The sequence below is a fragment of the Pteropus alecto genome, unplaced genomic scaffold, assembly GCF_000325575.1.
Source record: "Pteropus alecto unplaced genomic scaffold, ASM32557v1 scaffold69, whole genome shotgun sequence".
In the NCBI taxonomy this organism is placed as follows: domain Eukaryota; kingdom Metazoa; phylum Chordata; class Mammalia; order Chiroptera; family Pteropodidae; genus Pteropus; species Pteropus alecto.
This window is the reverse complement of record NW_006494610.1, coordinates 2,760,502-2,781,385: the sequence shown is the minus strand read 5'-3', so window position 1 is coordinate 2,781,385 and position 20,884 is coordinate 2,760,502. Positions and strand designations below refer to the sequence as shown.

Below are 20,884 nucleotides of genomic sequence, written 5' to 3'. Positions count from 1 at the left end.
AAAGAATGGGATAAAGAAGATTATTAAATGGTTTGATAGAGTCATTGAAATCAGAGCTTGAGAAACCTTGGTTTATTTTATTTTTCTATCAAGATAATGTAGATATATTGCCAATAGTTCATTTTCTGTTGTTATTTCTTACCAAAGTTTACTAAATCTTGACTTTTGGCTTAGCTGCTCCTACAACATTATTTCCTGTTGGCCAGTGAAAGAAAGGGTCTTGACAGACCAGACCCTATTGTGTCCAGTGTGTGTGTGTCATGGGATAAGGTTGTTACCATGTTCTTTTTATTTTGATTTAAATAATCAGTTTTTAGATTTTTGCCTTTGCCTTTCAAAAACAGATTGTTAAATGTCCACCCACATTCAGAATATTAGTTGGGGCTCTACATGAGATTGCTTAAAGCTCTATTGATTGAGCTTCTCCAAATATATCATTTATTGCAACTTTGATGTGTTTGTTTCACTCATCGGTCATTATGGGCCATTTACTGCCACCATTAGGAGTGTCCCCACAACTCTCTTCACTTTGTGTACCTTGAAAGGTAGCTGAGTATCTAGGAAGAAAACAAAGACCCTGGGCCTTTGCTACTGAAAAAAAAAAAAAATCCCTAAATTCTGCCAGTTAAGGAAATTGAGTAGTATTCAATCAGATTACCAAATTTTGCGTAATTTCAGGATCTTTAGCAATGTACCTGGAATTTCAGTACTACTATTGGTATCCTCTTTGTGATGATTTTTATGTTTTTTTGGTTTTTTTTTTTTCCTTCAGATTGAGGCCATTTCTGTTAGTGTCTTTATTGGCTAAACTCTTCCATGCACACATATGGTATTTCTTTTCCTTGTGGTTAGCTAAGGAAAAAAATTAACTTCCTTGTTTCTTTCTTACCTCAACTGTTTGGTTTGCTTTTAAACTCTATTGCTTCTGACTTTGGCTCTTTCAGGTCTCTCCTTACTCTCTCATAAGACTCCTCAGCTGCCATCATTCATGTAAAAGCTCTCTATTTTTTGAGAGCAATTTAGGTGCTTGCTGTTTTTTTCATTATTACAAATGGTGCTGTGATAAGTCAAGTAAAATTATTCTTGGACTTCAATTTTATATTTTATTGTCAAATTATTTTAGGAATTAAAATATATCAATTTTTTTGAATAGATTATACAGTCACATGGTATGTTATTTAAAAGAAAATTTTCTTTATATCCCTGTTCTTCAGCCACGTACTTTCCCATTTCTGCAGCATCCATTATTATATTTATTGTGTATCCTTCCTGAGGTAGCCTATGTGGATATGCATATATAAATGTACATGCACACATGTTTAGTTGTATGTTTTCTATATAGATGTTGGCATATTAAATACATTCTTATGACTTTTCTTCCTCATTTAGCAATATGTCTTAGAGATACTTTATACTTCTGTGTCAATACATACAGAGCTGCCTCATTCTTTTTAAGGGCTGCATAGTATACTATTTGATGGATTTGCTATAATTTACTAAATAGTTCTTTGTGAGGGCCATTTAGGTTGTTCCCAGTTTTTTATTATTACAAATAGTGCTGTGATAAATCATATAAACATATTCTTTTAAACATGTGGGACTATATCTGTAGGATAAATTCTAGAAATGAAATTGCTGGGTCAGAGGGAATACGCAATTTATATGCTCACCAGAAATATGTGAGAGTATCTCTTTTCTCAGACTCAGTATCTATCACATGTAACTTTGCTCTAGCTGTTTTTGGCTTCCTGAGGGAGTCATGTTTTTGCATGCTTCTCTCAATTTCCAGTTTCCTATACCATTGAAAAGCTCCTTCTACTTTGCACCCTGCCCCTCCACCATTCCTTCCCTTCCACTAATCTTTTTTTATCTTCAAAACTCAGCTCTATCATAAATTCTTCTTAGAAACATTCTTGCTTGATAATCACCATTCTGCTTCTTGTACTCAGAATTTTCAAGATCCAATTCAGTGCCCTCTTTTTTTGTGTGAGTGAGATTCTTCTGTAAATATAACAGATTTCCCTTGTATACTTTTGTTGTGGTGCTTTTCATTCTGAATTGCCCTCATTAGTTCTTTGCTCATATTTTCATTCAACTGATCACCAGACTGTGCCATTTTGATATTTGTTCAAAACATTTTTCTATGCCATTATGTAGTAGAGGCTCAGTAAACATGTTTTTGATTTAATTAAATCAATGTCAGAATTTTAGAGTTGGATGGGACCTTACTGAGTTTTTAATCCAACAATTTCACTTTATTAGTGAAAAATAGAGTTCCTAATTTTAATAGTCTCAATTCAAAATTAGGCAATTCATTGTTTTACTTTTCTTTAAGGAAAAAATGAAAGCCAGTTGTTTTTTGCTTGCTTCTGACTCTTTTTTTTGGGTTCAGATCAATACTCTAGGACAACAGTCCTTTATCTGTAGGGTTTTTTGTAATGGAATATGCTGTTATTTCTTCAGACTCAACAAGTATCAAAGACATATCACATATCTTTTGTTTCTTTTCATTTTTCCTATTGCTCGATCATCTTTTTTCTCAGGACCGTGCTTGGAACAAGTTTCCCAGGACCTGCCCAAGTTTGGAAGCACTGAGAGATAGACAGGAAGCTAGAGAGCAAGGAATCACTGTTATTACTGAACACAGTTGAAAACATCACGTGTTAATGAGAAGTCCAAATGACCCTCTTGGTGCTTCCTGTCTCTATTTTCTCCTGTATAGACTTTGGTATTTAGGGAAGATTTGTGTTTGTAGAGGAGACACATATTCTCATAATCACTGTATTCACATTGATCTGGAGCACAGAGGAAAAGAGAAGGTCCTCAGTGTTTACAAACTGTAAAGATTAACTGCACCCATTTCAGAAATATAGGCCAGTGTTACTCCTAACTAGGTCAATTCAGTTCTTCAGATAGGACGAAGCATAAGAATCCAAGAAAGAATTCAAGGCCAATCCTTTTTATGAAAGAAAGGAAGAAAAGTGAGGCTCCCTAACACATATTTCTTAACCCTTCTCATGTTTAGTTATGTGTTCTTTTTATTGCAGATGCACTTTTAAATGTATTTTGTGTTCTTCTCCATATTCTTTGGTTCTTTCTTCTTGAACTACAATAACCCAGTTTTCTTAGTCTTCAATCTCCTTTCGTGACAAATGTTTTACTTGCCGTTTGGATTGCCAGTCATCTAAGGGTTCCAGAACCCCAATAGTGTTCCTCATGGCTCTAGAATCTGCATATAAGAAAAGCCTTACATGGCTCCCGAGCATTTTGAGAAACATTTCTGTAGTCCTGTGTAATCACTACTTTGCACTTCAGTTCCATTGAAATTTTAAAATATTTATGGTTTCCCTATTAACTCTTATAGTTTTTTTTATACTTCTTGGTACATCTGCATAGAATATTCAGAGGTTCTTTTTTCTTTATCTTCTTTATTTAATAGGCAAGAGAAATGCTTAATTTTTATTAAAACATTCCCTCACAAATGCCTGATTCACTTGATACTGAACTTTGAATTGGAGCAAAAACCAGAGAGAGCTGTGGGAGGAATATGTCAGTCATGTAGATATATCTTAGGTCCTTTTCAGTTGGATGTTTGTAATATTAGAGATTATTTTGTTTTAGGGTCTCTGTTTATTCCCCAGTAACTGAACATGAAGCACTGATATTACATATTGGTTTCTTTTTTATGATAACATAATTTGAAATTTATGACTGAAAAGCAGCAATAAAAGCACTGTTTTTCCTCCTGGGTTGGTTACTGAATTTAGGTTGACAGGAATACAGTGCCTCATCAGATAAGTGTGAAAAGAGGTGCCACATACAAAAGCCTAAGATAATCAGTCCTCTGTGCCCAGAGTGTAGATATTCTCAACTGACCTATATGACACTTTCTCCTCTTCTTTCTTATCTACTTTTCAGATGCAAAATGCTCAGTAATTTCCCACAAGAAAATTTATTCCTAAAAGGTTTTCCTAGAGATAATTTTGTAAAATGGAAGAAAATAGGAGAGTGAAGCATATTTAACTTTTTTGTTTGCAGTTTTGTGTCTTGATTATTAGCTCTTAGACTATAGAAACTAACTCAGAATTAGGTTATAGTGTCAAGATCCTGATTAGTTTTCTTCCCATTTACTGCTCATTTAAGCCAGTATGAAGAGCGATTATGAAGTAATGACACTCTTTAAACAAGCTTTTCAAAACTTATACATCCAAATGAGTTGTCTCCTTCAAAGTTGTCACTGGAGGAGGGCATTACATTTATTACAATAATAATCTGTTGCTCAAAGCAGTGTTAGATCTTTTGAGGGAGGTTACAATCAAAGTCGATTTAGCACATTTTCTGAACATTTTTAATGATGGCATAACATCAGTAACTGAGGATATATTTTATATTTGAGCTTTGGAAGCAGCCAACAGCCATTCACAATCATCTTTTCACTAGTATGGGTGATTAGCCTGTTTGTCATTCAGAAGATATGGTTAGGAAATAGTGAGACTGGTTTTCTTATGTGTCACATATGTTGTCTCTGAAGGCAGTTCCATAAGGGGAATTGTAACAAAGTTTTGAGGGATTGCAATATCCCTGGCGTAAGTGAAGAAGATCTCAAGATGACCATTTCGAAAGTGACAACATTCAGCTGACTATTTAGATCTGCCGTAATTTTTTAAAAACCACTCATTGTTAATTGTAATATTCTGGTATTGTGAAGAAACAAAGGCATTTTAGTGGAACCAAAATAAAAAGGTTCAACTTGGTGCGATTACAATTTGTTCATTAAAAATAATTATAAATTAGCTGACATTTGCTGGAAATGGCTCTTAGAATTGAAAGCTAGTTAAGGAAATAACAGCTAATGGAATAGAATGAAATATGTGAGGGCAGAAAGGGCACCTTTTAAGGAGTTATTGCTAGTTTTGAGATAAATGATGAGATAGAATTCTCTACTCTGTGGTATCTATTTCATGCCCATATTCCTTAGCTTTCTCTTGCTCAGGTTTAATCTAATAAGGTTCCATTATAAAAATTATGTGATCATGATAAAAAATAAATATTTAAAATTACATATTTCTGGTTAGGTATGGCAGATCGAACCCTTATGTATATCTTTCCTCCATTATAATGACAGGGTATAATAAACTCACAAGAACAAAGCAGATAAGAGACATCAATAAAATTTTGGAAGATAGAATAAAAATAGACAAGTCGTAACTTAATTAACCAAGCTGACTTCTGATAGTAACAAGAAGCAGAATCCAGAAATGGAGGCACTAGATATCTCAGAAAACCCGGATATGGTGTGGGGCTGAAAGAGAAGGTAGTTTCTATTAACTTAAAAACATATTAAATTCTAAAACATTTTTTCTTTATGATGGGAAATACGACAGTCCTAGTTTTGTTTTGTTTTACATCTATAAACATATGGGAGAAGACAGAAGTGCCAGCAATACTCTTTTGACTTAACAGTTAGTTATTCTTTACAGAAAACATATATGTTTAAATATTATTAATAGGATAATAGATTATTTAGTAAGGAAACCAAGTAGAATTACAGACTTTAGAGGTTATACTTACTTTCCTAGAATATAACAACACCTTTTTATGTCTGGATTCTGGATAAGAATCTATTGTTGGAGATAATGTTTTCAAAGACTGTTCTATGACATAGATTAGTATTTGCTTTCCTGCTGCTCTAGAAGAAGGAATTTTTCTTTTTCATCTTGACAATCTCTCTTTTACTTATAGTTTGAAAGGCCTAAATTGTCAAACTAAGTTTTGGAATTCCAATAGTTAGAGAACAAAAACAGGTTCGAAATCATTAAACTTATAATATGAACTACCAAAGCATCTAACAAAAAAGGAAGAAATCAAAATGAAAGAATTCAGCTGAAACAAAGAAAATTAAGGGAACAGAACAAAAATCTTTAAAAACCTAACTTAATAAAAAAAATTCAAAGAGATGAATATTGTGTCTATGAAACAAGAAAATGCTACTAAAAATCCAGAGAAAAACAACTAGAAAAAATGATTAGAAACAGTAAAAATCAATAGAAAAGTTAAATAATAAAGTTGTAAAAAAAAAGTCTCCCAGAAAACAAGACAGAATATGAAGAAGTGGAAGAGGAGAGAAAAGAAAATATGTGAGAGGATCAGTCCAGGAGATTAAACATCTGACTGGTAGGAATCCCATATAGAGAGTAGAGAGAACACATAGGAAGGAAATGATCAAGGATTATTCTTCATAACTGAAGGACATGGGTTTCTAGATTGAAAGAGCTCATCGAGTGCCCAGGACAGTGAATGAAAGTATACCCACATACAATTTTGAAGTTTTAGAATAGTGGAAATAAAAGAGAAGGACCAAAAAGCTTCTTGAGAAAAGAACCAGGCCACGTTGGAAGGATCAAAATCAGAATAACATCAGATTTCTCATTAGTGATACTAGAAGTTGGGAGACAGTGGAGCAATGCTGTATAAATTCTGAAGGATTTCTTTACTTAAAAAATCTAAACCATCAATCGAAGATGAGTTCTCAAAAAATGTGCATGCAAGGTCTAAAATAAATTAACATCATTCTTTATTTGGAAAGAATTCTTTATATGGAGACTGAGTCCCACCAAAATAAAAGGGAGAAGATCAAGAAAGATGAAGATGTGAGTTATAGGAAACAGGTTTGCAGTGAGGAGAGAATCAAAGGGAATTCTTAGGATCATGGTGAAGAGAAATTTCAGGATTATAGCTATATAATAAGCTAGACTGCAATTAGTCCAGATGTGAGCAAAAGGGTGGAAGGCCACAGGAGGGATGTAGCTAAGAAAAAAATGGAACCGATAGAGTGCTTGATGTGTTTGTCTATACTGAAGGCTTTACAGTTCTGTGTAAAAGTTTAGGGCTTATTTAGCGTCATGTATAGAAAACTAAGAAACGAAATTATGGGAGAAGGGGAAGTACATGTTGGAGTTAGGTTTAGTTGGTGAAGAGGTTGAGCTCTGGAGTCAAGCCATCTGAATTTGAAACGTGGCTCTACTAATTACTTCCCTCTTACCCTTGAGTAAGTAAGTTACTTCTCTGTGTTTCAGTTTCTTCATCTCTGTGGAGATACTAATGATACCTACTTAACAAGGTTGTCGTGAAGATTAAATGAGTTAAATGCATGCGAAGATATTAGATCAACAGTAGTAGTATCAGTGATAATAATATAATAGTAGTAGTAAGGGCTCAAAAATTTTAACTGTTATTTTTATTAATGCTATTAATTTTAAAATTTAAAGAAATTAAGATACAAGTTTGAGAATACTTCTCTTTGAGAAATGTAGTGACAAATACCTAGAAAAATGGTTTAATAAACTAAGAAAAAAATTTTCATCCATTTCATTATTTTCCACTAAATGGATGGAAAATAATTTGCTCAACTAATCTATTTTTGTATATTTAAGTTGTTTTGTGAATAACTTTGGGATGATGGCTTTGTGAAATACATTTCAAATTTAATTTTCTTATTTTTATGAAATTATATAACTTATTTCTTTAGTTTATTAAATGCAATACATGTTTATTATAGAAATTTTAGATAATTTATACAACTTAGATAATGTATAAAATTAATGTAGCAGTAATCTATCTAGAGATAAGTACTGCAAACATCTTTATGTATGCTTTTTTCCCCTTCATATGTATATATTTTCTTCCTTTTGCAAAATTTGGAACTTTTCTTAAATAGACATTTTGAACATCTTTTATCTTCAGTGACATGTTAGTGTTAGCTGAGTGTTCAACTGTAAATTTTTGTACCCTATTGATTTAATTGCTTCTTTGTTATGTCCAGTGTTTCTCCATGATAATGTTGTATTGATTATTATTATAGGGAAGCAACTGTACACACTAAAAATTATTTCCTAAATTCTTAGAAACAGAATTTCAGTTTCAAAAAGATATACATTCAGTATATATTGTCAAACTTCTATCCTCCCCGAAGGTGTTTGTGCTAGTGGTTCTCTAATACCCTTGTCAACTAGGTTTTCTAATAATGATTATTTCCAAAATTGCATAAAATATCTTTTATATTTATAGTTATTTTTCTTCATTTGATTCTTTATTATAAAGAAAATTAGAATTTTAAGACTTTTATTGAATTTTGAGAGATTGCTTTCTTAAAAGAGGGCAATAATGGACCATCATTAACCCTGGACAGTAATGCCTATTAATCTGTGTTCTCATTAAGGATGGAACTGTTATATTCTTTATGTAGATGATGGGGGAGACATTGACAGCTTGACAGAGTAGGTCTTAAGCATTGCAAAAACCCAAGCAAGACCTCATGGTGGTCAGACCAATGTGGTGACAGTGGAAGTGGTCACACTCTGTATGTATTTTGAAAATAGAATTGACAGAATTTTTTGATCAATTGGATATAGGATATAATATTAAGAATCAATGATCACTCCTTGGTTTTTGGCCAGGGCAACTGGCAAGATGCAATAGCCATTTATGAAGATGGGAAGACTGTAGGAAAATCATGTATGTCAAAAGCAGGAACTCAAGTTTTGACATATTAACTCTGACATTCTTTTTTGATAAGCAGGAGGAGAGGTTGAGTATGTAGTTGGATATATGATTCTGGAGTTCAGAGGAAAATTCTAAACTGCAGATATCAGTCTGAGGGTCATCAACATATAATTATTATCAAGGGAAGACATTAGATGAAATCACCAAGGAAGTGAGTGTAAAAAGAAAAGAGAGGATGATGAAGGACTGGGCCATGGGACACTACAATGTTTAGAGGTTGGGAGATGGGAAGAAACTAGCAAAGGAGACTGAGAAAAGGCAGCAAGAGAAGTAGGAGAAAAGCCAGGAGAGTGTGGTGGCTGATAGGGAATCTAAGGAGATATTTCCAAGAGGAGAGGATGATCAGCTGTGTCAAATGTTGCTTATAGGTCAAGTAAGATGAATTGACCATTAGGTTTAACAACATAGAGATAAATAATTAGTAACTTTGATAAGAGCAGTTTTGGAGAAGTGGTGTGGTAAAAATCTGACGAGATGAGTTCAAGAGAAGGGAGAAGAGAAAAAGGAAAAATTGATTATGGGTAATTCTCTTGAGTGGTTTTGCTTAATGGACAGAAGGAAATGTGGCAGTAGTTGGATATGGAAATGATGTTATGAGAATTTATACAGTGATGGGAAAGATCTAGTAAAAAGGTAGAATTTAATGATACAGGAGAGGGAAGAATATCTGGTGCCATGTGTTTGAGCAGGTGAGAAGGGATAGATTGTGCTATATGAATGGGTGAATTAGCTCTGGATAGTTGTACAGACAGCTAATCCCTAACAAGAGGGAAGGCTGAGCATATATGAGTGCAGATGCTGCTAGGTACAGAGATTCGGTGGTGGAAATCTGTGTAATTTATCTTTCTATTGCTTTTTTTCCCCTTAGTGATATAGGCAGCAAAGTCATCTTTTCAAAATAGATGGGGAGTAGTTGTTGAAGATTTGAAGAGAGAGAGAAAATGTGTGAAATGATATTGAGACACAATTGAGAGTGTAAATGCCCAAGGAAAATGGAATATGATTGCCAGACAGCCTTAAGGGACCCGTTGAGGTTAATGTTCATTATTGTACAGTGAGCACAGATAATATGCTTTTCTTCAGCTTCAGTCATTTGCACTGAGCAGGCATGGAGGTGGTATAGAGTTTGTTTTACCCAGGATTTGTTTAACCAAGGGAGAATCACATGTTAGGAGATGGGTAGGAGATTTGCAAGGCTGTAAATATTAAGATTGAATTTAAGCTGACCAGAGAAGGAAGTGAGACATGAGGGAGGTGGAGAAAAGTGAAGGGGTAGTAAGTTCAGCGGGTTATGGGTCTTATTGGGGTCAGAGGACTGAAATGAGTTGTTGAAAAAAGCTAGAATGGATGGAGGTGGTCAGAGTGAGAGGTTTGAAACTAAGAATATTGTAGGTGAAAGGTGGATGTGTGAGGTAGAGTAGAGAAGAAGATCATTAGAAGAGATGAGGTCAAGGAGCTGAGAAACCAGAATTGGAAAGCTCACCTAAGTGGATATCAAAATCACCAATAATTAAAATAGGAGTGTTGTTGGAAAGTATGATTGTTAACTAGAATGAGGGAAGTGACCAGGAGTCAATAAATTACTACAAGGATCAATGATAGGTGGAAGAGTCTGATAATATGAGATACAAAGTCAGGTAACTTTTAGTGGAATGAGGTAGAATGACATGACATTGGCAATGAGATGCAAGAAAGATATTATCCCGCCTCCTCACTGGACCCTATTAGTAAGAATGTGCAGCCCTCACTTAAGAGGGTGTAAGAGAAGCAGTTCCTGCTGGTTGTCAGCATAAGACCGTAAAAGGAAATATTCAAAGAAGAGATTGTAGATATTGTATTTTGTCAGTGGTCATACCTGAGTTCCAGAGGATGTGATCAAGGGGTATCTGAAGGTGGGGAATGATGGAAAAGGGGACAGAATCACATAAGAATTAGACAGCTGGAGATTAGGGATGATTTGGGAGCCTGAACTTCTCGAGGTGACAGACATGAACTAGGATTAAGGGCCTGATTAGGTTAATCTGGATGACTCTAAAGCATCATGATGAGGCTGTGTACGCTGATGGTAAGTAGATGCTCTTTTGCCACGAACGGGCCAAATTTGGGACTCCCACTTGACTCCAATTTATGGGATCACACAGAATGCGGTGGGAACAGTTTTCCTTTGAGCACTGGGCTCCTTTTGACTTATGACAGTGGAGTCTGGATGAGGGATATGGTCTCACACCTAGTATATGGATGTGGAGAGGAAGGAGACAAGTTAAAGATGCTTGTTAGGCAGATGGCAATACGAGAGAGAGAGAGTTTAATTTTTCAGAAATCTTTATATGAATAGTCTTTGTGAACCACACCTAAGAATTACAACTTTAAAAAATATTAAAATCTCCAATTTCTAGGGTGCTCACAGGAAATCTAAGTAAAATTTGAAGTAAGTCTGGCAATTTTCTTCTTAAGAAATTAGTCCTTGAATTGGGTGTAATGGAGAGGAACCTGTGTCCCTCTGTTTATGTGCCTTAAGATTCACCAGAGACTCCTTTTAATTGCCTTGCTGTAATGTGTTCCCTGGTATGTTTGGCTTTCAATGTGGTAATGAGTAGCCATGATCAGAATATGCCAACAGACCATTACATTAATACAGTTTTATCAGAATATTTGTAGACTTACTCTGATTATACGTTCATGTCCTGGTAGCATTTTTGTATATTAGAATAAATCTAGGAGGTTCTGGTATGGTAGGTATGTGGGTGATGAGGCAGTTAAAAACAATTCTGTGATTCCTCTGCAAAGCCAGGCTGAGAAACCTTTGCCCTAATAGGAATAAGGATTCTATAAATAAGAGCTAATATTAATGATAGTGCCCATCTCAAGTCTCACGTAAGCACATTTAATCTAAGTGCCCTAGTCCTAGCATACACACTGAAAGCTCTCTGATATTCATCAGATATGACTTTCTTGGTAGACCATAACTAAAATAGCTTCACATTTATGCACAAGGGTACAGAAAATACCTTGTATATACCTAAGGAAGAAAGGAATTTTCATGTTTACAAATTAAAAAATAATAAAATGAAACCCTCATCCAAAATGCAGATCTTGGATAAGATTTTAATTTTGTAGTTTTCTTTTAATTTAACTTAAACAAAATAAGAATTTAAAATACTGGTTATTACATACTGAGGCTACAGACAGTGATTCTGGCACAAAACGGAACTGAAGAATGGATGATTAATTCTCAGTGGTGTGAAGGTCCAGGGCATTTATCCATTTTCTGTATTGAGGATTCTCAGCAAAGACATTAATTGGCCAAAAAGATGCTTGACTAGATAGAGTAAAAAAATAAAAGAGAGAGAAGATGAAATGAGGGAGGGATGCATAGAATGTCTCAAGAATGGGAGGAATGTTTTCTTTGAAAAACTTTCCAAGCTTATAATTTTTTATTTCTCTTACATAAAGTAGTAATATTTGGATTTTTAAAATTTCCATTTTCTCAGTTTTGTTGCTCTGAAAAGATTTTTATAGTTTAGGTACCTAATAAAATCTTTAATTTTCCATTGTAACCTATGATCTATGTTTTTTTTCCTATTTCTCTGAGTGGATTATAGTCATATTTGAAGCTTTTATGATTCTTGTATATTTATATTACCCTAAATAAGTGACATTGTGTTCATTTGGAGATTGCTGTAAGGAAAACATGATGTTAATTTTATGTAGTATAACAATCACTGAATATTAGAATAAGAAGGCATAATCAGCCTATTGCCTTATGGTGTATTATTTTGTGGAATTCTGTGGGCTGACTAGGCAGTTCTGCTTCATATAGTGTTAGCTGGGACACTTACATCTGGAAGATCCAAAATGGCCTCCATCACACAATTGGAAATTGGCGTCAGCATAGACTGGAAGTTGAACTAGGGCTGTCAGCTAGGGACTTCAGTTCTCCTCTACAGAGGTCTTGTTTATGTGGTTGCTTGGGCTTCCTCACAGCATAGTGGCTGGATTAAAAAATTGAAAGATGGAGAGTTCCACATATATGAAAGTAGAAGCTACAGAACTCAGATGTTATACAGATTACTTCTGCCTCATTATATTTGACACAGGACAAGCTCGGATTCAAGGGGATGAGGAATGGTCTCCACTTTGCCATGAGAGGTGTAACAAAGAACTTGTAGCTATCTATAATCAACCACAGGCCATCCCTTGATCCCTTGAAATAATTTACATTCCTCACATATGCAAAATGTACCAAATTCTTCTGAAGACTTCTAAGTAATCTTATTTCATTATAGTATCAAACTCAAGGTTCAGGCTCTCATTGTCTGTCAGGTCCTGGTGTGATTAAAGCTTCTTAGATGAAGTAACTCAGGAATAGACCCTTGAACTGAAAAGCCAAGTAACTGTTCCACACACTCAGGAAACACTGGGGAAATAAGGACAGAATGACTGAATTGGATACTCCTATTTGAAAAAAGGGGAAAATTGGAGGGTCCTTTAAAATTCTGATACTCAGCCAGGTATAAATCACCAGGTCTCCTGTTTTGGGAAAAGGGAATATATGTTGATTAAGGCTTTGTTCTGCTTCTTGGGGATAGTTGCCTGTGGTTCTTGGCTATATTCTCTGAATTACCATTTCTTTTCCATAATAAACAGCCCAGGCCTTAATTTAAGTATCTTTCTAGGTTTCCTTTCTGACTGTAAAAGGTTGGAACTGACTGTCCATTTTGATTTAGACTGGTGGTGATTCCATTGGTGGGTTTTCTGGGAATCTCATTGGGATTTAGTCCATTAGACACAACTACACCCAGAAATATTTTGGAGATAGGCCTCTCTCTATTTTGGACTGACTGTGTGTTAAGATGCTATGGGACAATGTTATTAAGATTCTTAGAAAACTTTTTATTTAGGTGAGAATGTCTATGAGTCATACCTTTAAGATTCTCAGAAGCTCTTTGGTATAGCTGAGGCTCTAGTAGGCAGGCCCTTATGAATCTTAGAAACTCTTTTATACAGATGATATGGTCTAGGCAAAAAAGCCTTAAGTCTTTTTGAGGTCTGAACAAAGGGTCATAAAACCATACCCTTGATTTGATCTTGACCTTGAGGTCACATTTTACTGGCAGCGCCTTGGTTTAGATCTTTGCTCTGAGGCTATTTATTTGAAAATCTATGGCCTGTTCAAGTTTCTTTCTTCATTTGTTTCTTTGTCGTGCATTTTTAGTGGGAATACTGTAAATATGACCCCAGTGTATCACTTCCAGAGCACATGATTCTGATTTCTTCCTTCATTGCTGATGTTAACTATGCCCAGTTGGTTAAAGCAGTGTCCCCCAGTTTTCTTTACCATGAAGTTATTACTAGGACACATTTTGAATGTTGAGATTTGGCTGAGAGTTATGCATTAGACATTGTTACATTTGAGATGCCTAACAATATCCTAGTAGAGACTGGTTCAGAAACGGGGGTGTTAATAAACTGGAGAGATGAAGCAGTACTTTTCTGCTTACATTTTATCAGTGAATATAGAATTGAGGTCATTAGCAGGTAGTGATGATGAGGGAACGCTTCAACAGCAGTCCCCAACCTTTGTGATACCAGGGACTGGTGCTCCTATGAGAATCTAATGCCTGATGATCTGAAGTGGAGCTGAGGCGGTGATGCTTGAGCTGGGGAGCGGCTGCAAATACAGATGAAACTTCACTTGCTTGCCTGCCACTTATCTTCTGCTGTGCGGCCTGGTTCCTAACAGGCCACAGACCCCGGGGATTGGGGAACCCTGCTTTAGAGATTTGAGGAGGGAGAAGTTTGGAGGGGTCTTCTCAGAGTAAATCAACTAGTGGACTTATGGGCAGTATTGTACTAAGGGTGACCACTTGATAATTGTGTTCATAAATTCAAGCATGGCCATTCAGGTGGTTCTGCTTCTTGGGGTCAGACTTTGATTAATAGAAAATTAAAGTTTTATCACTGTTGAGGTTTGGCCAAATGAGCATAGTGGGGAGGTGGGGAGTGGTAAAGAAATTTAGAGTATGTGCAGGAAAGTGATTATCATGACAAACCATGGAATATAAATCAAATTAAGTAGGCAAGAGGGAAGTGAAGGACAATAAAAAAAGTGGTAAGTACGGTTGATGGTTTAAAAAAGTCTTATAAAGTGAGAGTTCTAGAGAAAAATGGATAGGAGATGGTGAATAGAGAGTAGGATGTTTGAAATCAGGATTTGAGGGGCCTTTCACATATGTTCTGGTTTAATACTATACTAACTTTATGAAGAAATTTTTATTATCTCAGTTTTAGACTTGGGAAAATTATGTTTATAAAGATTAAATAACTTGACCAAGGCCACACAGCTAGTAAATGGCAGAACTTGGATAGGAAATAAAAGTATTTGTACTATACCAGCTGCCTCTGATTTGTGACAGTTATCCACTAGACAAAGGATAATCATTGTTATGACTGAAAATGTTTACATTATAATTGTTTTGCTTATTCCAGGCTTATTATGGCATGCAAATGAGAGAAAAATCCCAAGAATACGTTTGTTATTTTAAAAACATTTCTTCCTTTAGAAAATGAGTGGCCTTTAGTATTTGATTGAAAACAATTTTCACTTATCTTTCAAAATTCACAAAGAAGCATTTACACAGGAGTTCTGAGTAAGCTATGAGCATGGAGTGAATTCTACCTGATCAATTTGATGTAAAATAAAATTTCCCATATGTTAAAGAGATCCTTCGTTTTCCTACACTTGAAATTATTTAAGCAAATCCCTACTTAACAAACAGTAGTGAACTAAGGAAAAGAACTTAGATAATTTTGATTTTCTCTACTTTAAGAGGCTTCACAAAATTTACTTGGGTTCTAAGTTGATGGTAGTAAGGATTTTATGTTTCAGTAGAGGAAAAAGTGAAGTTTTAAATAGAAGGTTTTTCAGCCTAATAATTAAAATAACAATACTTAGCAGACTTCTACAGTACTGCGAACAAACCGAAATTGCATGGGCTGTTTTTGGTTTAAATTACATGGAACCCTTTCCAGAAATACTTGTAGGTATAGAAGCTTGATTGAAATATTTGCATAATTTCTGAGCAGAGAGTTTTCTTTGCTGTAATTACATCCATGTGGTGACTCATATTCTCTTAATTTGTAGGTTTTATAATTCAAAGGAAAATATTCCCTTGAAATTTGAAAACCTGGAAGACTCAAAATTGTTTCAAAAATTATTATTATTATTATTATTATTATTATTATTATTATTAATGCCGCTACTACAGCTACACTTTCTTTAAGGAATATTTTATGTAGATGCTTTTGATTTCACTCATGCTAGATCTGATAAGGGTGATTTACTCATGTAGCAGTGATGGAGAAAGAATCCCACAGTTATCCAACATCAGGGATGGGCTGTTCTGGATCCAGGGACTTAAGCAGTAGAGATATGGGACTTTCACTTTGGTATTCACCACTGGTGCAACTCTGTTGTGTTCAAGAGTCTGCTTATTTTTTATTTATCTCTTTCCTTCATCAGCTGAATGATTTTATTCTGAATTTACTAGTTCAGATTCCCAAGAGAAGAAACCTGGCTGGCTCTGCTAATAAACAATGCCTCTATATAGTAATTTTTCTCTCCCAATTCTGGTGAAGTTGTTTGAGACTGAAAGGAAGGTTGATAATCTTTTGCAAACATCTGGCTGGCACCTCTCCTGTTTAGGGTATGGCCTTGGATAACAGGGTGAGATGTGGATGGTGGAGCCACAAGTTTTGCTGGAGGCAGAGCTTTACAATGCAGCTTCATTATTCTGTGAGAAGCCTTTAGAAATTTGTGAAATATCTGACATGCCCATGATTAAAATATAGGACAACTGTCGATTAGCTATACAATAGCTATTCTCTCTACCACTCTTCTTCCCCCTAATATTGTTGAACTCTGAGTGATTATGATGTTCATGGGAGGCCCTGCAGGAGGAGACTGTTATTGTTTAAAGATAGATGTCCTTGTCAAAGGAATGGTTTTGATGTAGCCAAGTAATGTAGTTCTTACAAAACATACTTGAGAAGATGAATGTAAGGGTTTTTTTTGTGTGTGTGTGTGAAGAGTTTGCTGACTCTTTTAAAGAAATACAAGGTTTTCTCCTTCCCTTCCCTTCCCTTCCCTTCCCTTCCCCCTCCCTCTCTTTCTCTCTCTGTCTCTCACCCTCTCTCTCTTTCTTTCTTTCTTTTACCTTGGTATACTTTTATCTGCATGAGATGCTTAGACTTGCAGCAGTCAGGTTAGGGTCATGACAGGAACTAGATAAGAGGACAGGTCCCCCACCACATTGATGGCAGAGCAGAAAAATGAACATACTCCTGGACTTATTAATAGCACTGAGCAAACACATGAATTAATCTAGGAACCTCCCTAATGTCGGGTGGAAAATTAATTTGATGCAATGGCAGTATACTGTTAGGCAAGCTATCCCAGAAGTAAGGGGACCAAAAGCCCCCATAGACCAAATTAAAATTCTCAAATCACATGATCTGCTAAGTCAATTTAAAGCACATGGCGAGAAGCAAGAGGAAAGAAATGGGTAGATTAGTACACTTAAGATAGGGTGCAAGTTGGGTGGGGTACACAGTGTTCATATGTCCTGCTTTTGTCTCTGTTGCATCTAACTTCCCTGATGATAATGTAGTTTTGGTTTTAAGGACCAGAGCTGAAGTTTGGGCAAGCTTCCTAGATGGAAGGTAGCCAAGCTAATGACACCCCCTTGCTGTATCTGAGATACACTGGACATATATGCCTTGTCAAGAGCTGTAGCTTGCCAATTCACTTGATGAACAGTCTTGAATTCTATTTGTGTTTTTGGGCAGAGGAAATATGGAGCAGAAATGAGTGTCAGTAGCAGTTCTTAACCAGTGCGATTTTGTCCCCCATTGTACATTTAACAATGTCTGGAAATATTTAATTTCATGACATGCACAAGCGCACGTGTGTGTGTGTGTGCGTGCGTGTGCACACGTGTGTTGTACTGGCATCTAGAGGGTAGAGGCCAGGGATGCTGCTAAACATACTACAATGCACAAGATGCTCCTGTGACAAAGAATTATCTGGCCCAAAATGTCAATAGTATGGAAGTTTAGGAACACTGGATATCACAAATAGGTGATTGAATTAGACCTCATAAATATTAAGTGCTTATGTTGAGTGTATCCTGGATATTTAGTGTCTCTTGAATATTTATAATATCATGAACATTTATTACCCAGGAATTTCATGAATATTAAGTATCTTTTGGTCATCTACTTCTTTCTATTCATGTGTAAACATATATACCATTTTCTTACTTACACATTGCACATCCTAAACATTCTGCCCGTGTATTACAAAATTTGCTTACTAGCGACTTATTTATACTTAAAACATCTTTAAGAGTATTAACCTATATTTTTATAAACTTCAAATTATTCATCTAACAGAATTGAATATTTGCAAAAGCAAATCCACATTACACTTGCTTTGGAATTTCTAATGAGAAATAAGATATAAATGTTCTGATTGTTTAAACCACTTTGAGTTGTTTTCTGCAACTTGCAGCTTAGAGTGTCCTAGCTAGTTCTCCCACATAAAGTTAATAGTAAAATGTATTCCAAAAACAAATGAAACAAGCACTTAGACCAGGGGCCCCCAATCCCCAGGCTGTGGACCAGTACCTGTCAGTGGCCTGTTAGGAATTGGGCTTCACAGTAGGAGGTGAATGATGGGTGAGCGAATGAAACTTCATCTGTATTTGCAGCCACTCCCCAGCACAAGTATCACTGCCTCAGCTCCACCTCAGATCATCAGGCATTAGATTCTCATTGGAGTATCTGTCCCTGGTGCCAAAAAGATTGGGGACTGGTGATTTAAAATATAATTATAGGGTTTCAAAATGGTGATGTAAGCATCAGATACTATAGGAAACTGCTTATGGTGCCTGAATTAATGTAACTTTTGTTTGATCATTCTGTTTACATTTCAAGCAACTGTAGGTATGGTGCTTGTCATTGTTGGCCTATGCGTTCATAAATTCACGTTCTTTTTAATAGTTAGGATAGTTTTGGCATGGTGACCTTTAGATAACTGTAAGAAAGATTTTTTAGTTGGCTGAATGTCTATTAATAGAGTAGTAGGTTTAGAAATGTCAACTGATGGTATTGGCAACAATTCTATGCCAACAGGAATCCCTAGTTTGGGATATGGTGAAGAAGGAAACTTTATTCAGTGTAAACAGCTCAATTAGAAACATCACAGCTGTGGAACTTCAGGGCTGTGAGGAGGGCCTGGAGCGAGGCAGCAGCTCTCCACTAGACAGCTCTGCTCTGTTCTGTCTGCTCTGCTCTTGTGAAACGTCTTCAGTGTTTGTCTTTGGTGTTTCAACTCCAACCAGAGGAACATAGTTTCCTATCTTTGATGGAAAGGGAAAGTGCACCCCCCAAGCCAGAGAGGAAGCTGGCTTATATAGAGTGAGGAAGTCCCCATTCCTGATGAGTCTGTACTCATGCAAATGAGACTCTAAATCCTTGCAGTTTGATTGGCCTAAAAGGCACTGTCCTGATTGGTCAGAATGACCAATCTTCTCTGATTGGTCAGAGAAGATGCTGATGGGATTATAACTGTGCAGCTTTGATTGTATGGAGAAAGCCTCGGTCCTGTAGGTTGAAATACAATTCCAGGAACTCTTTTATAAGGGCTGTCCCAGATGGCAGGCGGTTTAGTGCAGGCCTCTTTCTGAAGTGTGGTTTGGATAAAAGGCCCCAGTTTAGAAATGGCTGCTAGGCTCTGCTTTAAGATTTGAGCCCAGTTAGCCACCAGGAGCCCTTCTCAGTAAGTATCTTCTTTTTCAGGATCCACATAAAATTTATAGCTTCATATATAATTTTTATTTATTAATGTTAATTTTATTTATATTTTAGTGCTTTAAAAATGTAGAGACTTTAATACTTTTTATAGAAGTTGTGTCTTGAGGCACCTCCATTAAAGGGGAAATTCTTCACATATATAGAATTAAAGAGAAGTATATTTAAGATGATGTAAACATTTAAAAATTTTAAGACAGTTGTTGTTTAGTAGAGTTTTCAAAAGAGAATTATTTGAAACTGCTGATGGTATATAACTTCATTTCTTTTAGCTTTCTTTGCCTCCTTTTTATTTTTGTGATGGAAACTTTTCTTATATGAAATAGCACATGTAACACATCGAAAAATGGTAAGGTATGGTAGCAAATTAAAACTATTTGATAAAAAGCTAAAGTAAAAAAAGAGAAGAATAAGATGTCTTTAAAATAATGGTGTGCTTAGAGTAGTTTCCTAGAACTCCTGTACTAGATCAATGGAATCAGCTCTGTTGAGCAACGGGGTGACAGGTGGTTTAGTCAGTCAACCTCATAACCTGTGTGTGGGGGGCCGGGGGGAGAGAGACAGAGACCTATAAAGTTTTATTTTTGTATTAAAATTTGGGTTAAAGAATCGTTAAAGCTAGGATGTGTAAACTTGATTTTCGACTACTTTACATTTTCAGGGTCTTCTTTAATCATTTCTTTTGTTGTTGCAGTGATTTACTGTCCTCTGAATACATAGAGAGACACATTGAACATGGAGGGAAGACTGTGGAAGTGAAAGTGAGTAAAGCTTTCCTCTCTCCAGGGGAAATATTTTCAGAATATTTTAAATACTGATTTTGATTTTAATTTTCAGTGATACTTCTAATCTATAGTTTGGGGGATTTTTAGGAGCTCTAGTAGCGCAATTGGTTAGTGGTACGTATACAGTTTTGGGATTTTTATATTTCAGAATTTATCAAGGAAATGTATTACTCATATGGGAAAAAAATAAAACCTTTAGTTATCAGGAAACGAATTCTTATACTGTAGGAATTGTTGGAGTTATGTTTTGTGGAATTAGTATAACTGTAATCGGTTCTTTTTTTTATTATATCACAGAAAATAATTTCTGAAATTTGCCTTTAAAATTATCACTGGGAGGCAAGAGGTGAAATCTTGGGTCCAGGATTCATGGCTTTGCATTCAGTTGGAGATGACTGAATTATAAACTTATTAGGTCTTCTGAGAAGTCCCAGGGAGTTTAAAATCCCTGGACACAGAAATCTCAGGATACTGGTTTTTGTCAGGGAAGTTCTGAAAAGATTACACACAAATAAAAGCCTCTTCCAATTATAGGCATAAGAATGTGGTTTTTTTTTCCAGTCTGCTGCTGATGTAATGTGAGGGCATATGAGACCAAACTCCACCAAAGGGTTTCTTTAGGTCCAATGTTTAGTTTGGTGAGTTTAGCTAATTGTAACAGTGTT

General features: G+C 35.6%; 1 protein-coding gene across 9 annotated transcripts in view; it reads left to right on the top strand.

The window, feature by feature from the left end:
* Positions 1 to 20,884, top strand: part of ADAM22 (ADAM metallopeptidase domain 22) — a 204,510-nt gene that overhangs the window by 85,636 nt on the left and 97,990 nt on the right. For all 9 annotated transcript variants that reach the window (XM_025042194.1, XM_025042195.1, XM_025042191.1 and 6 more), the window contains exon 4: positions 20,129 to 20,195. In XM_025042194.1, the coding sequence (XP_024897962.1) occupies positions 20,129 to 20,195 (67 nt within the window). The remainder of the gene's footprint in view (positions 1 to 20,128; positions 20,196 to 20,884) is intronic.